The following is a 27292-nucleotide window of genomic DNA, read 5'->3' on the forward strand; positions in this document are numbered from 1 at the left end:
GTTAACTCTAAATGGTGTCATCCCGGACATGTCACTGTGAAGGACTGTATCTGTAGTGCCGATATTGAACTGATGGTGGTAGGATTAAGACCATACTATCTGCCACAGGAGTTCTAACATGCCATTGCTGATGCTTTTTACGTCCCACCCTCAGCTGCAGAGGCCAGCGTGAGTGACATCATCCACTCTGTGATTGCGGGACTACAAACCCACCATCCCAGCGCCCTCATATTGATCAGTGGAGATTTTAATCATGTCTCCCTCTCTCCTGTCCTGACAAACTTCAAACAATATGGGTGTGTCCGAAACCGCATACTATTATACTAATCATACTAACCGTGACGTAAAATTGAGTATGTCATGCGTTCCCATCTCATAGTATGCAATTTTGTGTATGCGAGAAATGCCCGGATGTATACTAGATCGGCCCGGACGTTTGAGTATGAGACGGGAGCTCACTGGTTGTACTAAACTGCCCCAAAATGCGATTAAGTCACGTGATGCGGAGAAGACGGCTCTGAGTATGATGCCAACCGCATCCTAATAGTCAGGTTAGTAGGCAGTATGCAGTACATACTGTTTGAGTATGTAGTAGGCAGTACGTTAGTATGCAGCTTCGGACACAGCCTATGTGAACTGAGTAATGAGAGGAAATAAAATCCTGGACCTGCTGTATGCCAATGTGAAGAGGCATACAGCTCTTCTTCTCTCCCCCCTCTTGGTGAATCAGATCACAACCTGACACACCTTGAAACCACCTACAGGCCACTGGTGAAAAAGCAGGCAGCCAGCACAAGGACTAGTAACATTTGGTCAAGGACACAGAGGAGGCCCTCCAGGAGTGCTTTAATGTCACAGACTGGGAGCTGTTTCAGGAGGACCACAGAGATGACATTGAGGGTGTCTCTCATTGCATACCAGACTCCATCCGTTTCTGTGAGGAGACTATTGTTCCATCTAAAAAGGTGTCCCAACATTAAACCATGGATCAATAAGGAGATTAAAGGCCTTCTCAACAGCAAGAACAGGGCCTTTATGGCCAGTGGGCCAGACAACATCAGCCCCAGGGTCTTCAAGGTGTGTGCTGTGCAGCTTGCAAGAGTATTTCAGCACCTCTTTAATCTCTCCTTGAGCAGCAAGACCAAGTAGCTGGTGGTGGACTACCGGAGGAATAGGAGGTCACCTGCCCCAGTCATCATCTAGGGAGAGGAAGTGGAGAGGGTAGACTCATACAAGTACCTTGGGGTCCAAATCAACAATAAACTGGACTGGTCTCACAACACTGATGCCCTCTTCGGGAAGGGACAGAGCAGGCTGTTCTTCCTGAGGAGACTCAGATCCTTCAGAGTTTGCAGCAGGCTCCTGAAGACCTTCTAGCGGCCAGCACACTGTGGGGGTGGCATCAAGGCTGGTGAGGCTAACAGACTCAACAAGCTGGTGAGGAAGGCCCGCTCTGTGGTTTGGGTTTGAACTGGACACTCTGGAGTCATTGGCTGAGAGGAGGATGAAGGACAAAATTAAAGCCATCTTGGACAACCCCTCTCACTCTCTCCATGATGAGCTGTGGCAGATGGGTAGCACAGCCAGCGCATCATCCCATCCAGGTGCAGAACTGAGCACTTCAGGCGCTCCTTTGTGCCCACTGCCATGAGAGTGTACAACAGTGGTGGAAGCCATGGACTGTCATTATGATGAACTCTCATACAGGACTCTCATCACTCTCACTTCATTGACTCTGTTGTTCTGATTTACGTATATACTTGCCACATACTTGCCATACACTGTTATATCGATCAGGTGGTTATATCTTCATATGCTGTACTGTACTTATTACTCACCTCCATATTTTACTGCACTATTTTATACTATTATTATAATTACTAGTCACTGTTATATAGTATAGTATATTATATAGTGTATTATATTGTAGTATTCTGTATGTATATGTTAATAATTGTTAGCATACCACACTATATACTATATTATATTACACTATACAATATATATACTATAAAATTTGTACCGTTATATTACTTACACACTTTTATACTGCACCTTATACTGTACCATATCGTAAACCTTAGACCTCATACCATACTGTATTATCTCATCCTGCATACCATGTCACTCTATCCCATAACTGTCACTTTAACTTTTCACTTTATCTTGTCACTTACTCCTACTTGTATAACAGCTGAGTATACCTTGTATTTTTATTTTTATTTATTTGATCTATTTTTCATTTTATACCGTATTTACTTACTTGCTAGTTTGTCTTTGTACTGTTGCAACACCTGAATTTTCCCCCTGGGGATCAATAAAGGATTATCTTCTTACTTAAACTATTCTGTTGGCATCACTATGCATGTACCCAGTTTTCCCAAATATACATGCGTGTATGCATCTGCAAGGCATTTTGAGTAGCAGTCTGTACAATGCTATTTTGTCTGTATATATGTGTGTGTGCGTGTGGGGTAGCAGCTGCGATATAGAGCCAATTGTAGGCGTGAGGTAATTAGTGCAGAAGATTATTGCATTATTTGGACGGCCGACCAGCGCGGGGCGTTAACGTGAAAGGAAGCAGGTGAGCTTGTATGGCTTGCAGCTGCATGTTAAACCATTCAAAAAGAATCACACAAGTACTACAAGGGAAGAGGAAGAGGGGGAGAGAGGGTAGTAGAGAAGGTGAAAAAAATAAATAAGAGTAGGAAAGGATGTTGGTGAGATGCCATGAGATAAAATGAATTGCAATTGTGTAAATCATGCATGGTTCTTGTTTGCAAATTAAATTTCTGCCAGTGTTTTCCAACAAATTCAAAACGGGATAATGAGCTTCATGATGCTCCTTGCCAGTCCACTGATTGTTTTAAAGGGAACTCATGCACTTTGAATTTAAAAGCTATGTAGACCATAGACTGTATAAAAAGATGGACAACATGACAGCTCTTGAAAAGCCAAAGCATTTCAAGTGCACCCTGCTGACTGGCTGCAGTATGGGTCATAATAGTGTTGTAGTCAAGACCACACCAACCGAGACCAAGTCATGCCCGAGACCAGAGTGCTCCGTGACCAAGACAAGACCAAGACATTAAGGGACCGAGACCGAGTCAAGACCAAGACCAAGGCAGTTCGAGACCGAACCTGTGTGTTTTTATCTCCACCTAAGTAAGAAGTATTTGTAGTTTTTGAAGTAAATTGGTATTATCCTTATTTTATCTATTAATTATAATGGATAAACGTAACCTTTGATACCCCACGCTTTGATGATGCATATGGACAGCGTGGATGCGGTGCAAAAAGTGGTGATTTGAGCACGAGACATATATGAACTGTTGACTGGAGTCCTTACAGTGACAGACAGAGTCTCATATGCATGACTCCTCTGCAAGTTGAAAGTGCAACAGTTACACGTATCATATATTAATTTTTGTACAAAATTATTGGTGGGAACAATTATACGCCCTTGCTGCCATGTGTTTTCTCTTGCATGTTGTTTTACAGATAAATTCCTTATGGTTTTGGAAATCAAACTTAATGACTGACGATTTTGTGGAAATCTCTGGTCCGACACATACACACAGCCACTCCTCGTGCCGTCTCCATCCACTCCCACTTGTGTTAAGGGTGTTGGGAAGGCTGCGGCTGTTACTGGGCAAAAACAAACAAACCATAAATGAATTTCAGTTACCGGTTGCATTTAGAGAGGGACGTTTGCTAATCGTTGTGCTAATCACAGTAATGGTGTGGACAAATAAATCAGTGGTGGTCTCGACCAGTCTTGATAAAAAATCTGGAGTCTGCTTTGTCTGAAACCGAGACCAGGCCGAGTCTAAATGTGTTCAATTCTGGGACGATACCACGACCTTAAAAAAGATCTTGAGTACTACAATACTAGGTCATAAAGCTCGCCTCCTTCATCTTATCAGATGGGACATAAGTCAAACTATAAAAGCAAAATACACATCAAAAAGTTTTCTCAAACATGGTTTCTGTCATTATGGTTAGTTATTATCATGCTGATTTACGTCGAAGCGTTAATTTTTCTAACAGGTTTAGTTTTCATTAGATATTTGATGCTGTAAAAAAGATGATTGACAGCTCTGTTGACAAATACAGCTCATGCAGCCGATCCGTAGAGTAAAGGAGGAAAAGTAAAAGGAAACTCTCACCACAAAACAAACAAATCACTACAGTCATTGAACTTTCCTTATCTACGTCTGCTTCAGACGAACACAAGCTGTTCTGCTGCTAAATACATTGACGTGCTGGTGGTTTTGGTAAGCTAAGTGTGTGTTTTGGTTAGCGGAAGTGGCTATGGCGGCTCCACCCGCCGACCCCTACAGTGCAGTCCCTGGCTCCAAAAGACGTCACCAGCGCAAGATGCCAGCGCCTGCCTTGGGGGTATTTGGCTTCAATTATGTACAATGAGAATAAAGGGAGACACATCGTCCATCTTTATATACAGTCATTGATGTAGACACACTAGATGCATATTACTGTATATATAATATATATATATCATTATTATAATATAATATAGTCATGAATTTTTGCCACATCTTAAAGTCTCATTTCCTTTCTCTTTTCTTGTAAAGAGTGGGTGCTTAAGTGATGCACACTGTACCTGTTCTGGCTGGTTGGCATTAGACAGTGGGATCACCATCCAGATGATATTCAGGTTGTTGAGGGCAGCACTGGTGGTGAAGGAGCAGGGCAGAATGGCTGCTTGGCCACGGGCAACCTGGATACTGCTCTTGGACACAGTAACATCCAACGCCTGCACACACACTGCAGGAGGAAGGTGGCAGGAATGAGTGTCTTCCAATCCATAAGCACACATAATATGAGTAAACCAAGAGAACAAAGAGAGCAAAGAAGACATCCTAACATAACAACTGAACCTCCCAACAGATGCAGCTCGTTGAGCTCTCTCTTATAAATTTGTGCACTTTTACTTTAAGATCACCTCTGAAAAATGAGTGAGTATTTTGTGAGTCAGGAATAGAGACAGAGTGACACAGGGACAGAGTTCGGGGTGGTCAATAAATACAAGCAGTGATGAGCAAAGCATCTTCCAATAATGAGCAAAACATCTTCCAATAATGAGCAAAACCTCCTAAATTTCCCTCGGGATCAAACAAGTCTCTCTCTCTCTCTCTCTCCCTCTCTATCTATCTATCTATCTATCTACCGTCAATATTTTCAAAAGGGATTTTGTTCTGGACCGCACTGTGAAGGATGACATGAAATATATAACAGTTTAATGCAGGAACACACAATTTACAATTACACTTGAGTAATTCATTTCCGAAACAACTTGCTTTTTTCTGCTTTTCTTTTTAACATGATAAGGTGTACAGTAATGTTTTGTTTGTTTTTTATACAATTTGCTGCTTACTCTACACATTCATTCATACTTAGTAACCATGATACCTTGTTTTGTTAAATGTTTTTTTTAAATGGTCTATCTTCTCAAACTTGGAACTGAGAAGCTACTTTCCTTAAGTGGGCTAAGCTGTCAAAGCCCATAATAGACAAATGTGTACATGCACCATTCTATTTCTAGACCAGCTAAATACATTACATTGTAAATCAAGTTACATCTCTTTAACAGGCATGTATCCATGTCCAAAAACTCCAATGGGAAGTAATCTTATCCTAACATCATGAGGAGGAGAATGGCACTGATATGATTAGAGATAATTGATCATGTCCTGTAAATCGTTCTCATTAGCAAGCCAGATGTCAAGTTTGGGTGATGACTGACTTTCACAACAAGATAAAAATCTCACAACCAACCAAGGATTTACCTGTAATTTCTTCCACATTTGAGCTTTCAACCATATACTGGCTGACAGATTCCCTGTTGCTCCCTCTCTATCTGTCTTATCATTTAGTTCATATATATATATATTTGGGCTGTCAATCGGTTAGCTATTAGCAAATTAACACACAACTTTTTTCAAGTTTTTAATACTCTTATCAACATCAGAATGGACAAATATGCTTCCTTTATGTCCAGAATATTCTACAGAATAACCTCAAAGGTTCTGCATGTAAAAAAAATATGCTGAAAGCATAACATGGCAAACTGAAGCCCAACAAGCAAAAACAGTCGGGCATATTGACCTGAATGTAACATTCCGAAGTAATAAGTCATTGAGTCTGCAGTAGTTGATAGAAATAACATAAATGTTAGTAAACGTTTAATCACTTAAAGACATGTTTCACAACCTGAGGCTCTCTGCATCAACTGTGTGCTTGGCCAGCAAGTGGTATTTAAGACTCGACGTACTCCGGTGGCAACTCGGTTCACATCGACAGTAAGTACAAATAACTTTTGTCTTGTCGAGATAAGCATCTAGCAGGGCTTTAGGGCTGAACTTGCCATTTAAAAGACCGTTTTCTTTATCCATTTCTGCTCACGGAGGTTTGTTTCTGCTTGCTATCCACAACCATAGACTGTATAAATAATGGACGTAGTCTCAGTGACGTCACCCGTTGGTTTCTGAAGAAGCGTTTTGAAGCACTAATTGCGCCGGCACTGGGGGTCGCCATATTGGAAATGCAAGAGCCGGCTAATCCAGAGGCAGACAAAGAGGCAGAGTGCAACCGAGATAAAGCCTATGGCTGAGCTCTATGGGCGGGCCGCATGAATCAACCAGCTACGGCTATGAAGCTGTAGGCTATATGCTCCTCAGCCTGTAATCTCTCCGGGAAAAAGCCAAGAACTGAAGACAATTAAATAAATGTTTGATAAACACTGAACAGGCTAACAAGCAGCTAAAGCGAGCACAGTATAACTGCTACTTAGTGCTAACATTTTTTCAATACAATAACACTAGCATTTATTTAACTCACCAAAAAGCTGAAGCTCAGACTTCTTGCACAGCCAAAAAGCTCCATAAATCCCACAGAGACAGATTATTTGTCCAAACTTTGAATGAAAAAATCCCCAAAAGGCTCCAACAACACAAACAGGTGAAGTTAAGTTCAGTGACTGTGTGTCTGTGTTGACGTCTAGCAGCAGCAGGATCCACCTGTCAATCAAGTGAGCCGGCCCCTATAATTTAAGGCTTGATATAATTAAAACGGGTGTGTGTTATAAAAAAAAACTTCATCCCCCTGTATAGTTATCTTGAACAATAAAATTAGCTATTTACAACAAACCCGTTTTTTGTACCAGGCTGTGAACATGTTTATTTCAGCTGTACAAATTGGCATTTTCCCACCTGCTGTAATGTTATTTCTTGTTTTCTGGAGCCAGACTCAAGTGGCCCCTTCAGGAACTGCAGTTCTTTGCACTTCCGCATTGGCTTAATTTTTCAACACCAGAGGTTCCCGCTTGTCCAAAACATTGTGGCTGCAACGCTTCCTGATTTCCCAAACTATGGGGCGGGCGGAGGGTCAAAATAAAAGAACGTGCGATCGTTAATCGCGCGTCAAAATAAATAGTGGCGTTAAAGGGAATGTGTGTTAACACATGTGCATGTTTCGCATTAGCATATTTTCATTATTCTGTAGAATATTCTGGACAGTATTTGTCATTGTTTTGGAATGTTGCAATAATAATAAACATACAGTTGCATAAAGGAAGGATATTTGCCCTTTCCCATGTTGATAAGAGTATTAAAAACTTACACTTAGGTACATTAACAGGTAAAAAAATTTGCAATTAATTTGCGATTAATCACAAGTTAACTATGGACAACCCTGCGATTAATCGCGATTAAATATTTTAATCAATTGACAGCCCTAATTTATATATATATATATATATATATATATATATATATATACACAGTACTGTGCAAATGTTTTGGGCAGGTTGGAAAAAATGCTGTAAACTAAGAAGGCATTCAAAAATTGAAGTGTTAACAGTTTATTTTCATCAATTAACAAAATGCAGTGAATTAACAGAAGAGAAATCTAAATCAAATCAATATTTGGTGTGACCACCCTTTGCCTTCAAAACAGCATCAATTCTTCTAGGTACACTTGCACACAGTTTTTGAAGGAACTCGGCTGGTCGGTTGTTCCAAACATCTTGGAGAACTAACCATAGATCTTCTGTGGATGTAAGCTTCCTCAAATCATTCTGTCACTTCATTTAATCTCAGACAGACTCGATGATGTTGAGCTCAGGGCTCTGTGAGGGCCATACCATCACTTCCAGGACTGTTCTTCTTTACGCTGAAGATAGTTCTGAATGACATTGGCTGTATGTTCGCGGTCGTTGTCCTGCTGCAGAATACATTTGGGGCCAATCATATGCCTCCCCCATGGCATTGCATGATGGATAAGTATCTGCCCGTATTTCTCAGCATTGAGGACACCATTAATCCTGACCAAATCTCCAACTCCATTTGCAGAAATGCAGCCCCAAACTTGCAAGGAACCTCCACCATGCTTCACTGTTGCCTGCAAACACTCATTATTGTACCGCACTCCAGCCCTTAAGTGAACAAACTACCTTCTTCTACAGCCAAATATTTCAAATTTTGACTCATCAGTCCAGAGGACCTGCTGCACCCCAGTTCCTCTTTTTTCATGCATAGTTGAGTCGCTTGGCCTTGTTTCCATGTCGGAGGTATGGCTTTTTAGTTTAGTAGGAAGATAGGGTCCCCATGCTCCCCGTAGATATATTTTTCAAACTTAGTTTTTTGTAATCCTCAAGGTGTCTAGTAAACACATTTTGATGTTCCCAACTTGAAATATTGTCCCATTGGTCTGTTTGGCAGCCATTTTTGCAGCTTGGATTTCTGACGAAAATTGAAAATCTACATTACTTGAACTAGACATCATGCAGAGACAAATGATGGCATTGTCCTTGTCATCGTTTATGTCATCATCACTGTCATCATCATCTAAGGCTGCACTTAACAACTATTTTGATGATCGATTAATCTGTCGATTATTTATACGATTAATCTATTATTAATTGGATGAAAATAAAAAAAAGATACATTTTTGTATTAGCATTATATTCAGTAATATCTCCTTGATTTACTTCATAATTTCACATGAAAAAGGAAAGTACAGACAAGGCCACCACAATAAAACAGGACATTGGGGATGCAGCCATTAACTGAGTATAACAGGGAAATGTAACTAACCAAAATAAATTTAATACGATATTGCTGATGTTTCTGTTGTGCATAAATAAAAGATTAACTTTAGGCTGTCTCTGACTAATGGCATACAATATTCAAAAACTCCATAACGTTATGTTACACTCCAGTGTCTGTCTGACCGAATTTCAACAAAACACACATTGTAACGGACAGAAATACTTTCCGTCATTTTTCTCCATGTTGTGACAGTTAAATTAAGCCGTTTCATAAAGCTTTTTCAAGAGTTAGCGTTAAATTAGCTTCACCACTGGCATTAGCTTATCAACAGCTTTACTACCAGGGTATACTGCCCTCCGCTGCTTTGTCAGCGGCCCGGCTATGGGCCCATCACAAAACGGAGAGGAGAGAAAATAGACAGAGTTTCAGTGCGTTATGTTTGTTTTTAAATGAACGAAACTGTAATCGTGCGTTTGTCTGTGTAAACCGACACTAATCTACACTAATCTAACTTTATCACGTGAGCTACACAAGCCGCGGCATTGGCTGGCTGCCCCCAGTGACGTTTTCACAGCACATGCCGTGCATCATAACAGTGACCCAACTAATCGATGGTAAAATTCGTTGCCAACTATTTTAATCATCGATTTAATCGATTAATTGTTGCAGCCCTACTGTCATCATCATCCGTCATCATCTCTGTATATATATAAACACCCACACACAAAGAGAGAAAGAGATAGAACAAGCAAGTTGTCATTGTTCCTTTTAGTCAAAACAATAAAATGGGGTAAGATTTTGAGTACACACGAACTTGCTCAAATAATGATAATAACACTCTCAATCAATTCCTCATGCCAATTAATTTTGTCAGAAATCCTAGATGGCTGCAAAAATGGCTGCCAAATGGACCATTGGGACAATATTATGAGTTGGGAACATCAAAATTTGTTCACTAGACACCATGAGAATTACAAAAAACTAAGTAAGAAAAATATATCCATGGGGTGCATGGAGACCCTATCTTCCTACTAGACTATTTTTACTGCTACTCTTCCATGACGACCATTTCTGGCCAGACTTCTCTACATCCAACACTGATGAGCACATATTCCTACATGTGCCCTTCGACAAAGATTGACACATGACAAGGAATAGGTGTCACAAGCTGGTATTTTTAGTACCGGTATGTGATTGGTCAGTACTGTCTGGCATCTCATCTACCATTAACTAAGAATTAAAAGTCTGATGGCTGTAGGTACAAAAGATCTTCTATATCTCTCTGTCCTGCAGCAAAGAGAGAGGAGCCGTCACCGCCGTTGTTTCTTTGGTCCATCAAGGTGTTATGAAGTGGATGATCCATGTTGTTTAGAATGGCCTCAACCTTCTTCAGTGTGCATCTATATCATGGAGAACTTCACATGGAACTTCAGCAGTTGCCTTGGGTGGGATGTACACAAGTATTGTTATGATACGTCTGAATTCTCTTGGTTCATAGTATGGTCGCATACCAACTGCCAATAATTCAATATCTGGACAACATATCTTCTCCTTGTCAGCAATATGAGCAGGATTACACCATCTCTGGTTTACAAATAAAGCCAGAACCCCTCCTTTTTTCTTGCCACTAGCTTTAGCATCTCTGTCTGACCATATGAGAGTGAAGCCAGGTAGATCCACGCTGGAGTCTGAGATGTTTTGATTCAACCAGGTTTCAGCAAAACACTGAAAACTGCACTCACGGCACACTTTCTGAGTCCTCACCAACATCTCAAGCTCATCACCTCCACCGGGCAGAGGGTTGACATTTCCCACGATGACTGATGGCAGAAAGGGCCTACATCTCCATTTCAAAGCCTTCACCTCTGCACCAGCACGGCAATCACGAAAACACCTCTCTATCTCAGCTGGAATAGGGTGGCATCCTCCAGATTTGCTCCGTTTCAATGAAAGAAGCTCTTCTCTTGAACAAACTCTTCTCCCCACAGAAATATCCATCAGCAGTTGACAAAACATGATAAACATACAACAAAATTAAAGTAACGATTCAGAGAAATTCAGAGCTAACAGAACTTGCTGCTACCAGTTGAAGCGCATGTTCTAGAATGGTGCTCCTATTGGTATTAACATCAACATTCTGTCTTATTTAATGTTGTTTCCATTCAATTAGAGCTGCACAATTAATCAAATATTTATCCTGATCATGATTCTGGGCTTCTCACGTTTAAATCATTGATTGATGTTGATATTGACGTTTAAAACGCTGCTCGTTACACTAAAACAGAAAGAGAACAAGTCACTTGTCCAGCGTCAAGACATCTTTAACAGCGACGCTGTACAGCGCAACACCCTATCCATCCAACCCCCAAAGACACACTGACATTGCCAAAGATGCACCAATGCAAAGGTGCACCAAATTCAGGTGAAGAACCTCATTTCAAGTCTTAGTTTGATGCAAAGATTTTGATATTAGCAGGAATGTAGCACACTGAAGTGAAATCAGAGCTCTGTTAATTTAATTTTGGGTAAAAAGTTTTTGGTACAGTTTTATTTTTATTTTGCTTCTAGAAGCTGTTTATTTAAATGTGAAAGTACATAAAAAAAGGAGTTAACACCAGCAATGTAATCAAACACTTACATTAAGTTCAACATTCTATAAATCTGAACCAGTGCAGCTTGTTCGACTGCTTTAACAAAGCTGCTAACGCTAACGCCGTTCCTACAGCTCGTACATCCTTAGTACAGCCTCCGAGTCCCGGTGGCTCCAATATAAATGCTGCCGATGGGACTAGCCAAACTAGAAATGCAGGAAAAAAACAAATGGTTCTTATTCAGTCACTGTTTTCAGCTAACTTCAGTTGTTAGAACTTCTAATTTATGTTCCAATTTAGTCCATAGACAGTGTAAGTTAAGCAAAAAGCCCCTGCTCTATTTGCAGTGGGTAACATAAGCAGATGTGAGACCCCCATGTTAAACCCATTCTCCATCGCTAACTGGAGAAAAAAAACGTAGAATATCACAGAGCTGTAGCAGAGTTTATTGTAAAAGATTTACTTGCCTTCACTAAAGTGAGGACCAGTTGGTTAAGGTATGCTGGTAATAGCTCACCTAAGTGTGAATTTTGAGATGCCATAACAGCGAGAAGACAATTTTTTTTGTGGCTTATGATTGTTAATGTTATTACTACATTTACTGTTAATGTTAACTGTTGTTACTGTAGGAAGATGACCACAGCCCTTAACCCCAGACACAATGCCCCTTCTGAGGCACATTATCAGACAACCTAATAAAGATATTCTTTTTATTTTGCACCAAATAATGGAGAGTAGTATTGATAAGAGAATCTATAAGTATCAGCATCAATAAGCAGTATTGGTTTTGACAGTGGTATCGATAAAATCCTTACAAGACCACTTAAGTGACAGAGACAAATTTCTACCAAAGCTCTATGCACACTCTTTGCTCTACTCCTAGAGCATTTCTCGGAAAAAAAAGGCTCTTCCAAAATAAACCCTGTAAAGGTGAGTGAATAATTATCAAATATGGCCACCCAGATAAAAAAATAAAAAATAATGAAGCATGAAGTATCTTTGTAAAAGTGACAAACATTGCCACAAGTCACAGACACTGCCCTCATTTTTGGAAATGATCTCACAGACTTGCTTTGTCTTGATATAGTTGCTGTCACCTTTCCTGTTTGGCCTTTTTCTGGCATGTTTCTTTTTTTAAAGGGGCTATATATAAGATTTTACATGTATTCAGCAATCAAATATAGCTTTGTATTGCCAATGTGTGAAGGGATAGTAGAGGAACTAATAAATGGAGACCTTCCCCAATTTCCTCCATTGCCCCTAACAACCTGTGGGCTGATTTTTATGTAATGCTATGTATAGAGCTCATTCTACGCCACTACAGTCAACAGTGTGCAACGCAAGACAACGCAAGCTGTGAAATGGAGATGGATCAACACCAACACAAAGTACACACAAGAATAATTTATAAAAAAAGTTTTATCCCTAGTGAAAGGCATGGGAATAATGAAGACCTTCGATTGCTTTTGGGGATCAAAACAGACCCACAACTCATTGTTGTCATAGAAACAAAACCTGCATGCAGCGTTTTTTCTCTCACATCACAAGTGCTTCATCCCAGTTCTCTCCAGCCGCCCTGCCCTGCCTGGCTATTGTTCGCTAATGCTTGTAATGATATGCTGGTTCGCCGGCGTAATTTGCCGTTTGGTTACGAAGCACAATGCCGGAGTCATGCAGTGCATTTATGTTGGAGCTAGTTGGCTAACCTTAGCATGCTCGCTAACGTTATGACTACCAAAATACTATCTCAGTGTGTATGTCACTTATCTAGCTTGACAAATAACTTCGGCAGCTAACATGACAAACGGTGTTGACTTTATAAATTATGTAGCAGAACAAAGCTAATGTGTATAACTACCAATTGTTTTCTATTAGCCAATATCATTGCATTATCTGCCTAGACTAAGGTTAGCCAGCCAGCTGTAAGCTGGCAACAAGCTACTATTAGCTTGTCTGCTATGGCAGACAATTTGCCAGTTAGGCAACGCAGCAAAACACCTTCGAGTAGATAACATCAGCTAACTCACGCAGACTCCCGAGGCTGATCTGGTAATTGACAAAATTGCTGTTTGGTTACGAAGCACAATGCCAGATCCATGCAGTGTAGTCATGTTTGAGCTAGTTGGCTAGCCATAGCATGCTCGCTAACGTTCTGACAACCAAAATACTATGCATGCATATAGCACCTTTAACATTTCATGTATGTTTATAGCTTTCCTAATTTTGTTTTAGATAGATAGATAGATAGATAGATGTTCTTCATATATATTTTTTACAGACAACACAATTGCTGTCTTAATTACATTCACAAACAACGTTTATTACAGTGAATAAAATATTCCATTAATGTACCCCTCTGGTCACCAGGAGTTGTTTGGGATGGATGGAAAACGTATGTATATGACTCCAGAGTCCCAAGTTTGTTTCCGATCTCCCACCTGTAGTTAAGTTAAGGCAACAACATCGCTCCCTAGGTTAGGGAATGATTGTGACAGTGTGTTGCAAGTATGCCTATTTTCACAGAAACAAAAGAAATACGTCCTCTAAACATTATAGTAGACTACTATTCTACTAGTAATATCCACAGTATCAATATCAACATTTTTGTGACTTGCAAGTGTGATATTTACTTACATTTCTTCATTGTGGCAATAGAAAACATAATTCAGCCAGCATTGTGTTTCTCCAAAAAATGTAATTGATGTTGAAAACTGGTTACATGATATTAATTGTCTCGTTGCTATTCTTGCTTTGGGCTTAGTGCTCTATGCAGTTTGGCAGACTTTGTGTCTCCATGCTCATGTAAATGTGGGTGATATAGTCCATCTCCTTGGATGTACCAAGCCTCTATATTTTTCTGTTGACTTACATTCCCGTCTTCTCTTTTCTCCAGCAATGAGCTGCCTTGAGGCACAGCTCTATGCAACCCAGACCAGCCAGACTGACAGCAGATAGCAAAAACTAACCATGTTAGCTCTCCCTGACGCTGAGCATCCTCTGCAGTATACCTGGAGTAGATTAGGTTGGTTTTCTTGCCTCATTCGCCCTCATTCAAAATCAAATAAGACTACTGTTGGTCGTTGCCTCCAAGCCAGCCTATGGCACACCTGTGCAATAATCATGCTGTCTAATCAGCATCTTGATATGCCACACCTGTGAGGTGGATGGATTATCTCGGAAAAGGAGAAGTGCTCACTAACACATATTTAGACAAATTCTTGAAAAATATTTGAGAGAAATAGGCCTTTTATGTATATAGAAAAAGTCTTAGATCTTTGAGTTCAGCTCGTGAAAAATGGGAGCAAAAACAAAAGTTTTGCGTTTATATTTTTGTTCAGTGTACTTATCATGTCAATGGAAAGAACCAACGGTTAGTCTTTGTTAAAAAAGTTTTCTCTCCTCATTCGGGTGTATATTTGGCAACTATCATGTTTCTTTTTCTTTTTGTCAAAGATCATCATCCATAATCGATTAACTTATTGGACACTCTTCCCTGTCACTCGGTCTCTCCCATACCTGGAGCAGCATCTCTGAAGAGATTAAAGAGAAGCAAGATGAGCAGATAAAAGTAGTTTTGTGAACAAACACCAAAATGTGGTGGAGAAATATGAAGCACAGTTATAATGGTATAACGATATAACTTTATATAACATATATATTACATATTGCTGCAATGCCTCCCCTCACACGCTCACCGTGAATGTTTCTTACTATTACCTGCTGCCTTCACACATCGTCTCAACCTGACTTCTTGTGGACATTTTACTAGGAGGCTGGCAGGATAAAGTCAGCATAATGTTGGGGTGAAAAATTTGGCAGTTTGCGTTGCACATGAAGCCCACCCGGAAAATGTTGTTCTTGTTTAGTGAGTGCTTAACCCAAATCTGTAAGATGTGCTAATTAAAATTCAGAGTCAACCTGATAGCCTCCACTGCTGATATTATCAAATCAAATCAAATTTTATTTGTATAGTGCCAAATCATAACCAGAGTTATCTCGATATTATGAAGGCTTTCCTTCAGATAGCACAAGTAGAAATGGGCAAAGATGCTGTTATGTTCCTGAGGCTTCATGGGCCTTCAAAAAATGACTGTAAAGATGATTTGCGCATCATGAGAATGAGTAGAGTGGTGTTTGGAGTGTCACCCAGCCCATTCCTATTAGCTGGAACGATAAGAAAACATATCAAGCAGCCCAGGGCATTGGAAGCATTGAGAGATTCTCTCTCATGGATGACTTCATCTTCAGTTCATGTGATGTGGAAGGAGCCTTTTCAGTTGCCACAACTCTAAGAGATTCTGTCCCATGCTGGCATGAACCTGTGCAAATGGGTAACAAATTCACCAGATTCGAGAGCCAGGTGGACTGAAAGTGGAATGGAACACACACAAGAAACAGACACTTCTGGAAATGTACAGAAGGTGTTTGGATTAGAATAGAGATCAGAGAAGGATGATTTTGTGTTCAATTTAAAGAGACAACTGGACACTTTAAGGGCAAAGAAAACACAAAGAGAAACGCGGAATTATTAACTATGCTTAAGGAGGTAGAGTGTTGAACTTCAGGCCTCTCTCATATATGCTTAGTGATGCATCAGAGCCTCAGCCACTCACACCCTCTCATTTCCTAGTTAGGGAAAGATTAACTTCTCTACTACAACAATGCTTCCACCATCTCAGGCAACCAACAGAGAGGACATGGGTCAGAGATGGAGGTACCGCCTGAGACTCTTAACCAGCTTTTGGTCCAGCTGGAGAAAGGACTACTTGACGGTCAAATAGAGATCAGCACACAAGTGCAAGAGACCGACACCCGCTGTGCTGAAGGTTGAAGATGTGGTCCTGATGGGTGAGGATAACATGCCCCAGCAGACCTGGAAAAAAAAGGATAGCAGAACTGTTTCCAGGGAAAGATGGACTAATTAGCTGCTGTACTGTTCATATTTCTTCAGACAATTTGTTGAAAAGGTCCGTTCAGTTGATTTACCCATTCGAGATCAGTGACGGACTGAATAGTGAACTATTGTTCATCGGGCTGGAGGATGTTATGAATTGTTTTGTTGAAGGTAACAAAATACTGTGATACATGTTACTGTTTTGTTACATGTTATTACTGAAAGTAAAATGTGTGAAATATAATGATAATATTATGGTAATTATTTAGTATTATACGGTGGGTGTTCACAGGAAATGCTTTTATTTTGAAGTCCCAGGAAATAACCTGTGCAGTGTTGTTGTCTAGTTTGATGTTATGAAGTCGAGATGTTGGTGCAGAAGTCCATGATGCTAACCCTTTCCTTTGTAAAACTGTATATTTGTGAGCAGTAAATACTTTGAACTGTGAAATGTGTTCAGTAAATACTTTGAACGTTTGAATGACACCCAATTTGGGTCATCATTGGAGCTTTCACTACACAATATTTTCCCTCTGTTTCAATTTATTTATGCTAAGCTAAGCTAACCAGAAGCTGGCTGTACAGACTTATTCAATTCTATCAATGTATTTTCTCAGCTAGAAAAACAGTGAGTGTGCACAAACTAAAGCTTGCCTGGGTCAAAGGATATGTATGTTTCATTATAATTGCAAATGCAAAACAAAAAGAAATGTGCATGCAGCATGTTTTCTATGTCAATTGGAGCATTGATGATAGCTTCTGCCAGAGGTTTCTTTCCTTTCTTCTCTACTCCTTTAGTCTCCTCAACTAATGTCCGATTTCCAACTCAGTCTGCAAATTCTTACCAAATAAAAAGACTCAAAAATCTCTTGCTCATCATCATCCTCATCCCTTGCCCTGCCCCTTCTAGTTGACCTATTAGCCACAAAAACCAACTTCCCAACAAGGCCCTAGCCTACATAGCGTAATACTGTTCTCTAAACTGTACTGAGTCTGACTAACCCGGCTTACAGAGTTTCTAATGCACAAGAGCTCTAAACACAAGGCAACATAGTCCACATCCAAGTTTAAGCCTGTAGCATTAGTCATATTATTTAGTTGTCATTTACACACAGTAACAAAATAAAATATTGTATTTGAATGGGCTAAAGTTCTGGTTTTAGCAAAATCAGAAATACTTCATTCATAGTGCACTGCAAATATAATAAATTAAAAGCAAAACAGAGGTTTCTAAGAAAACGTGTATATGCTTTTAAATAATAAATGCTCTTTTGACTCTTGTTTTTCACCAGAAGGTTTTTCTTCTCCTTTTTTACACCAGTGATATTGGCTACATAACTATGTGTGGTATGTTGTTCACAAACAACATCACATGAGTAGCCTACTGTCCTAACTTGGACATTATGAGAACGCTTGTTTGAGATAATGGAGACTACAGTATGGTTTGTTTCTCTGGAATGAGCATACATGATCAATCTACCACCCTATACTCATTAAGTTGCACAGTAAGTTGGTTTTTAAATACATGTTTTAAATGTAGTTTGAAAAATACCACAATGTTGCACATGCAAAAAGACTCAAGAATAGAAGAAGAAGGAATTGAAAATTAGGTTAAATTATTAAAGATTTGATACTTCTAGTATGTAGAATCTAGAGACTGCTGTAATGTTAATGTTAATGAGCTCACGATCAACCAACTAGTGAACCTGACTGTGTGCACTGAGCAAGCAGAAGGTTAAAGTAGGCCACTGCCCTCATGCACAGATAAGCCTGAGCACTAGAAGACTACAGCTAAAGCAGTGAACAGATGGCTCTGCACATACAGCCCTGGCCAAAGCCACATACACACACACACAGACACACACACACACAATGCCCAAAAATATAAAGTTCCTACTTCAGGCGAGTATAGTAATCACAAGTATGCAACTCTAATCAAAGTCCTTACTCCTTCTTACGGCACATGGTTATTGGTATGTTGTTTTAAAGTCGAGATGAAACTGCATTTCAAGAATATCTAGCTTCCGTATCGTGACGTATTTCCGAGTGAAACGGGACGTGCAGGCGGGACATATCATTAGAGGGATTTGATTTGATCGTTGAGAAGTGGGCGTGTCATATCATTCTTGGCGCTCTGCGGCTTAATGTTGCAGATTGATTGACAGGTGGATGTCATGATATTATTGGTTAAAATCGGTTGGTACTAGCTTACATAAGCACACGTGATATTTTGTTTTACAGAAAGAAAAAATAATTTGATATAAGAATACAAAGAAATTGATTTTCTGTATTTTTTTTGGCCTATATTGTCAAATAGATGCACAATATTACCAGGGATGTGATCTAAAAGGATTAAAATGACATTTTTCATTTCACCTTGACTTTAAAGGACAGCTAAGGAACCCGACATGGATTTCCCCAAACCAACAGACTCTATACCTGTCAGCCGACGCCTACCTCACAGCTCTCAGACAATCTTTCTCTGTAGTAACTCCATTCTTTGTCAGATCGCTTTGGCTCTCTCCATCTCCCCAGCAACGTTTTGAAACTCCTCCTGGGGGATCCCAAGGCATTCCCAGGCCAGGTGGGATATATAATCCCTCCAGTGTGCTCTGGGTCTACCTCTGGGTCTACTCCCCATTGAATCGGCCCGGAAAACCTCCACAGGGAGGTGCCCAGGAGGCATCCTAATCAGATGCCCAAACCACCCCTCTAATTGAATTGCAAATGCACATTTCTTATAACATATATAGCAAATGTATTGCCTGTAAGTACTCTGCTGATGTTTAGGAAAAAAATTGATCTAAAACCAGTTGTGTTGTGTTAAGGCAGCACTGGTTTCCTCCCTGTAATACATGGTAGGAATGGTTGCAAGCATATGGTAACTGTGTGTCATTTTTTCTCCACAATATGCAGTGGTTCCCAAACTGAAGCTATGAAAGCTAAAGTACAGGTTTGGGCATTCCAGCCCTTGTGGATAGAAAAGTGAGGTTTTGTGTTTCAGAAGGAACGTGCTGTGAAGTTGTAGGACGCGATGGTGTTGCATTGCCCGCTGCCACTTTGTTTACCTGTTGCTGTCTTGCATGCGCAGAGTTAGTAAGGATGCGAGATGGCTCACCACTCAGCAATTATTTAGGATTTCCACGCACAGCATGAAAAAAATGTGCAACAGTCTTCGGGTCCACATCTCTGTGTGCAGATATTCTCACAAATGAAGAGCGTGCTCAGCCCCTCCTGCAGTCATTTGACAACTTACCTCAAAGCTTGTGTGCATCTTAAATGGCCCTATTTACACGGCAGAAGGCATACTGTCTAAAGCGCATTGTGCTAAGTGATTTAGGGCGTGTCCGACCCACTTTTGCTAGTTACACAGCGCACAATCTAGGTGAAAACCGAGGCACGGGGCGCAAAGAGTTTGGCTTAAGTCCCTGGATTATTCATAGGAGTGTTTTCAGCATAACATGAATCAAACCTATCAGAGTGTCAGCTGTCATTCCCTTTAAGAGCCTGGTGCGCCTACAGGCAGGCGTGTTGCTATTTACAGGGTGGATTTCAGTCATTCTTCTTGCATAAACCGGACTCAGACCAGCATATTTAACTTGTTTCTTTCCACTGTGCTCCTACACACGCAGAACACACACAGGTCACTGTACGATACATGTCGAAGCACTGATTGATGTTAAAGCTACTAAAGCAATCCCACTGATCAGCAGAAACGAAAATGAAGAGAGACGGACATCTATGCTCTGTACGGTGGCGGAAGATTACTTACTATTTATTATTTGGGCGCTGGGCATGAAAATGACGACTGCGTCGGGTGGAAAATAGTAACGACACTTGCACTGCACGCTTTGGCACTTCATGCTGGGTGTACGATCGGGCCCAAAGTGACTAACTGCGGCCCCCAGATAATGTAGCTAAGCAAGAACATCTCAGATGCGGATGTTGATGATGTAGATGGCAGCATTGTTGTATAGTGCTCATATTTCTATTCGTTACACCTAATTGTCCCTTTGCCATTTGCTGCCGTTATTAATATATATAATATTACATATAATATTATATAATTTAATATATATAATATTAATATTAAGTTAATTGCTGATGAACATGATGGTGAAAGGTTGGTGGGGTTAATGATTTCAATTCAGATGTGTTTATTTTCATAACAATGGCAGCCTTTTTGTATAATCCTCTTATAATTACAAAGTCTTGAAAAAGGGACAAAAATGTTTTTAAAAAATGTTGCTGTGCATGTTACCTCTATGGATGGAATTAAATAACAGATTTGTTGGTAATTTTGTTGTGGTGCCATAAATTAACTTGATGTTAACCTAAATGTTGATATGGCACATTAAGTGACTGGAAATTTTTAAAATACCACAATAGCTGAGGGTAGTATTAATTACTCTTTGTGCGGCTTTTTACACTTAGCATCTCTGTAAGCTACTTTATAAAAGGCGATTTGTTTTGTTTGAAGAAAATTGACTTAGTCCAAATAAAAAAAAAACTTTTTTTAGTAATTGTATCTTTTCTGTATTAAAGTTGCAGTTTTAGAGAGCGGACTTTGCTCTAAAATTTGAAAGATCACAACCTCCAGGTTCCTCCCCCTATCTCCCACGGTGCTCATTCCTGCCTCAAAAGCCCTCCCTGCAGAGGAGGCTATCATGCATGCGCAGGCTCGCTCTCTCTTCACTCTTTCTTTTTAGCTTGCTTTTCCTCATTTCTTGTCTTCTGTTTAATGGTCTTTGTCGTATAAGCCAAGTTGGCAATAGAGGGATGGGCAGTTTTTTCATTCCTGGTAGTTGTTTTTAAGCCTTTGTGGACACACAAACCGGCTGATGCTGCGCACACTGAAGAAATTAAGCTTGACCGTGTGAGCATGCGCAGAGTAGTGGTGCTGCGCAGCCTGAGAGACTGCTCGGCTCTGATTGGTTGTGTGTTTCAGGAGCGTTGGATTCTTGGACAATTGCCATTAGGAGCAGTAGGAGGAGCCAGAGGAATATAATTTTTTTTTTTTACAGATTATCTCTCTCATGTACCACTGCATGTTTAAAGTGACAGTTTGAGTAAATATGACAAAAAAGTTAGTTTTAATAATGTTACCTACTACAGCTTGAAGGCACTGCATTTATCTGTTAAAATGTCCTGTTCCTGTCTGGTAAAAAACTAGTTCGGCTTCATGCTATAAGAAGCTAACACTTTGAGACACACCAACTGTGATCTTTCTTCATTACCCACCATTGTGAAGTTGAAGCCGAGGGAGAGAAAGGATTCTTCATACTTCATTGTCTTTAATTAGTTGTGCTGTTTGGTATTAATTCATCATCAGTCTTACGTTTACCTGGCAGTCCTTTTACAAAATTGGCCCAGCTGTTCTAGCAGTGCAGCACTGTGTGCATTGTTTTTATTGAGCCTTGCTGTGCCCCCCCTATCGTTACTTCGGAAACAACCCTAGGGGGTGTGCCCCCCAGTTTGGGAATCACTAGTCCCTTTCACACTTGAACCTTTCCTGACATTACCCAGGAGGGCTGCATGTGTGAATGCAAACTGCCAAATTTTTGAATCCGCTGTGAGGGATATGTGTGAGAGGGCAACTCTGGGTAATGCCAGGGTCAGACAGTCTTGAAATTTTGAGGAAATTGTCAGGAGTGGATGTGTGAAAGGGGCTAGAGAGTACTATTCCTTGAACCATCATTTAGCCTAAAGTAACTTGTAACTTGTTTGATGTCCCAGTTAGCAGTTGGCTTTGATCTGAGTAAAATAACTTGTCTGCAAAAAACAGTTAATAATACGTCTCTAGAATAATAGTGCTGGTGGAGGCAGAGTGTCTGACCAGAACAGAATTAATGTGTTTTTGAGAATAGCAAAATGTGTATCATTTAGATTTGTAAACAGTAGGCTACTGTAGTTAACATAAAGCCTGACCAAGGACCTCCCTCGTGACCTGTTTTCCACTCTTTCTTTATTCTTTTCTCTTATATTATCTAACCTTCGTCTATGCCTCATGATTAAATACAAAAAACTAAGACATCAAATATATACTTATTCACATATACGTTCTCTAACATTTGCGTTGTGTTATATAAGAAAGGATAGAGAACCAATTGACTGCATACGCGCACGCGCACACACACACACACGCGCACACACACACACACACACACACACACACACACACACACACACTCACTCTCACACACGCTCACACACAACCATGCAGTGAAATTTTTTGCCTCAGTGTGAACAGCTGCTCTCAGCTGACTCAGTCATTACATACTCTTAGTCAAGTGATGCATGTTGTTATTTAGAGAAGAAATTACAACTATTGATTGCCTTCTGAAAGCTATTTTAATATCGTTTAAAATCTGTTTGTATTCTCCCCTGTCTATTTGGGGGTGCAATTTACCAGTCCTTCTAGGATTTTGCTGGGTTTTTCTGTGACAAACAAAATTGCCCAATTTTGTGACAGCTTTTTCAAAAATTGCAATGTTCTTAACCTTTTCTTTGTGTGTGTAACACTTTACACATCCACTGTGAGCAACTGGGACAATTGCTCAAATAAAGCCATGTTTTGGCTGAGCGAGCTATTTGTCTTCTGACATCCCTTCCACTTGTTTTACATGTCAAGATGTGAAAAAAAGGGGGTTCTCAAGATGACGGCTTGAAAGGAAGTTGTGCTTTGTGGAGCTGGTGCATCATTCCGATCATTTCTACATTATAACCTTCAAAACCTATCCTTTAACTACATTGGGCAACATCACATCATTCAATGAGTACTAATAAGTACTATTCAAGGCACTCAAGCAGCAAACAAAAAAGATTTAAGATACCGACAGTTTGGTTAGTCATCCTAGCCAACAATCTAGTGAAACTATGTCTGCAGCTAGCTCACTTGATTATTTGCTTCGCGCTGCTGTGGAGGAGAGCATGTCTGAGTTCATGGCTAAAGTCACAACTGACTTGCACGTCGTCGCAGAGATAATGGATGAAAAAATTGCACCGCTAACCAAGATGCTGCTAGAGCACCGTGGTATGCTGGGCAGTCACTGTGGTCAGATCGCAGAGGCGGAGAACCAAATCTCGCCACAAGAGGATAGCAAGGCGCATCATTTCTTATGTGTCCAGTAAGAGACACAGGCAGGCAGCGCAAAGGGTAATTTTAAACTCTAGCTGGCTGAGGAAGCCTACGTTAGAAATCCATCTTCCAAGAGGCTTAAGGAAATTTCTGTACTCCGCTCCTCCCTTGATTCTCTCTTAACAAGGCATGCAGAGGTGAAAGTGAGTTCCGCTAAGCAGAAAATGCATGAACATGGTGATAAGGAGGGGAAATATTTGGCTTACTTAACAAGAAGACAAGCAGACTCCCAAACAATCTTGTTACAGATGGCTTTGGCAAAAAGAGTTATGTTATACTATAATATACTACAACTAAACACATTCTACTTCTGTTTCGAACTTCTATGAAATTGTGTATAAATAAGAACTTCAGTCTGACAATCCAAGGGTAATTAATGTTTTTTTTTCTTCCCTAAACTTGCCCATTCTCGCAGATGAGCAAAATCTGTTCTAAATGCTCCCGTTTATAAGGATGAGGTAGTTGCCACTATAAAAGGGCCAAAATGAGGGAAACGTAGGAAAAGGAACTTCATACAGAAATAACAGATAATAACCCTAACTGGTCTAATGCCTGGAAGAGTGCCAGAACATTGAGTGTGTGTAGTTAAATCAATATAACTTAAGAATTAAGAAAAAGGGCACACATCTCCCCTTGTCAACGTAATAGGTTCAAGTGCAAAACAGAAATGGTATTCTTTTAAACTGGATCTCTGAGAAACAAGGAAAGGAGTTTTGGTGTCGCACATAACGATTTTTCAAATTAGCGAGAAGCTACAGAATTTGTTGAAATGGTCAAGCAGAATGCACATGGACTGTTTGATATTTGTTGCAACTGCAACTCCACAGAGGGACTGATTTACAGAACAGCAATGTTATCGCTTTTGATTCGTGCAATGTAGCACTGCAGTGCATTTCTGCAGTGGCAAATACACACATTTGAAAAGTCATAAGAGAATCATAGTAATCTATTTAATTCCATGACCAGCAGTACATAAGCATTTCTAGTAATAGCAAAGCTCAGCCTCCTCCTCTTCAGATAATTGAATCACAGGATGAGTTAATGTACACCTCCTCCAACATTAAAATTAAAATTGTATCTAAATGTTATGGTGTTAAGTCAGAGTTATTACACCCTTTAGTCAAAAATTTATTTATAATCGATTCAGGCAATATTACAGCTATAAACATTTCTTGTCAAAATAAATATTGATAATATACTGACTAACATTTAAAAGAAAAAACTCAGAGAAGGGTTGGGCGTGTGTGTTTTTTTTTTTTTTGCTTAAACCCTTTGATGTGTTTTCGTGCCTAGGTGTTGACCAGCGTGATGATGCTTTTTAACTTATTCTGCTTTTGGTTGTTTGATGTAGGTAAAATGCTGGCTCAGCAAACACTGGCAATCAGCCTACATTCTGATACTGCATGCTGTTCAAATTTAAATCCCAGTTCATTCAGATGAAACTTTACTGTACACACACACACACACAGACACACACACACACACACACACACACACACACACACACACACACACACACACACATACACAAAGACACACAGAAACACACACCATGCTACTCTACTCTACTCTATACTCTAAAAACTGCTTAAAAAAATAATCTGAAACATGCTGAGTTGACACTCTCAAGGAAACAAGGGCTCTTTCCAAGACTGCAAATGAACCAGAAAGTCAAAAATACCTCATACATGATGTCTAATCACTACAGATACACTTTCTTGCACTTTTAATGCAACTGTATTGTTGCTAACCAGTTAACAATACATTGATATACAAAAAAAATCTTAGTAGTAAACAATGTATCTGACATCTCGTATTCGTAATACTTTCTGTTTAAGGACAAACTGTGATATCCTGTTGGCCTACAAGCATCACAAAAGCAATATTCATTAAGCACCATGCATAAATTGCATTACATTGAGGATTTACAGTTTGGGGGCATTTGATTTTGTTCATATACATGCACGGTTAAAAACTTTTCAAATTATTTTGCTAAATGGATATGTGTATATTAAAAGAATCAATGCTTTCAGCCAGCTTCACGGCGCTAAATAATGACTTGCTGCACATCTTAAGGGTCACATTCATTGACTTTAATTTAAAGACCCAGTGAGGTTCTTTTTGTTGCTCTTGCAGGCAGTCGGTTTGCACTTTGAGAGTTGCATAATGCTGTAGTCAGTCAGTGACCTCTTCCTTTGTAACAGCCGTTGATTAAGCCTTGCTCTGTGTGTGTGTGTTTGTGTGTGTGTGCGTGTGTGCGCGTGTATATGTGCTTGACAGAGCACAGCCCCAATGCCGATCACATCTGTTCAGATGCCCCTGGCACTGCCATATGGCTTGCAAACATGTTTCCTGCTGCAAACATGCCTTCACAAAAAGAAAGTTTGCAATAAAAAGAGAAAATTATTGAAAATGAATATATGTGCATGACAGAGAAAAAAGGGTGAGAGAGATAGAGTAAAGCCACTTTCCCACTGGTCAAAACACCCGTCTTTTTTGCTTAGTGGGAAAGGCTATAGTCGGCATTCAGACAGGGGTCAAATGACTCTGCAGTAGACCCAGCTAATTATCGCCTCGACTCAGATAAGTTTTGTTGGGAACACAAACCCGGGTCGACACACTAATCTCCTACACCTTTCTGGCGAGATGCTATACTCCATCTGTAACTTCTGTCATCTCATCTACAAATTCCGCCTGTGTCCGTTCAAGCAGCGCTTGAACATCGTCCCAAATTTTTCGGTGCCGAGACATCTTCATTGTTTACTAACTCTATTTTGGGCACATTTGGGACGTCAGATGGTGACGCAACAGAAAAGAGACCGACAGGAGTATACTCCACTGGCAATGGGAAAAGAGACAATCTGCATTTTGAGCAGATCTTCCTGGGTCTGAAAAACCTGTGTCAACGCGCTAATTCGATGGGAAAAGGGGTATAAGGGAAGCAAGGCAGAAAAGAGTCAGTTCTTTTGTAAGGAGCCACATGTGCTGCCCATGAGGCTGACGAGGTCTGGATCTTAGCCAAGTCTTTACCTGAATGGACTAAAGGAGAGGACACATGAAATGCCGTTATAGCATTATTTTAAGATCAATGTTCAATGTGTTTGAACCTAGATAAGAAATTCATGCACTGGGGATAGAGACAACACAACCACTACATGAAGGCCTTTAAATACCCATTGGGCTAACTACAGGCTAAAACAAACTTCTAATTGAGCTCAAGACCAGGGACACAGTGTGGACTGTAGGATGTTAAAGAACTAGTACTATGAATTATTTTTATAGTGACGTTCAACTGTCACTTCTCATGACAATGCAGTCAACATGGCCCTCGACTTCAATGTCCTGCATCTGGACTTGGCAGGAACCTGTCAGGATGCTGTTTGTGGATTTTAGCTCCGCTTTCAACACAATCCTCCCAGCTCAGCAACACGTTCTCCCAGCTGAACGTGCCTGACTCTGCCTGGTGGGGATGAGTCTGGTGGGGATGAGTCGCCTACAGGTGGGAGGTTGACCAGCTGGTGACAACTTAGAGCTTAATGTTTTGAAAACAGTGGAAATGGTTGTGGAGGAAAAACGCAGCCATACCTGCCCCATCACC

The 27292-nt window shown here is 40.2% G+C and overlaps 1 protein-coding gene across 1 annotated transcript in view; it reads right to left on the bottom strand.

Annotated features, from left to right (window-relative positions):
• Positions 1–27292, bottom strand: part of igsf11 (immunoglobulin superfamily member 11) — a 143746-nt gene that overhangs the window by 26594 nt on the left and 89860 nt on the right. The window contains exon 3 of the mRNA XM_069668826.1: positions 4625–4788. Within this exon, the coding sequence (XP_069524927.1) occupies positions 4625–4788 (164 nt within the window). The remainder of the gene's footprint in view (positions 1–4624; positions 4789–27292) is intronic.

This window comes from Semicossyphus pulcher, unplaced genomic scaffold (genome assembly GCF_022749685.1).
Source record: "Semicossyphus pulcher isolate SPU_LCO1_2020_fin unplaced genomic scaffold, fSemPul1.0.p SCAF_19, whole genome shotgun sequence".
Classification (NCBI taxonomy): domain Eukaryota; kingdom Metazoa; phylum Chordata; class Actinopteri; order Labriformes; family Labridae; genus Semicossyphus; species Semicossyphus pulcher.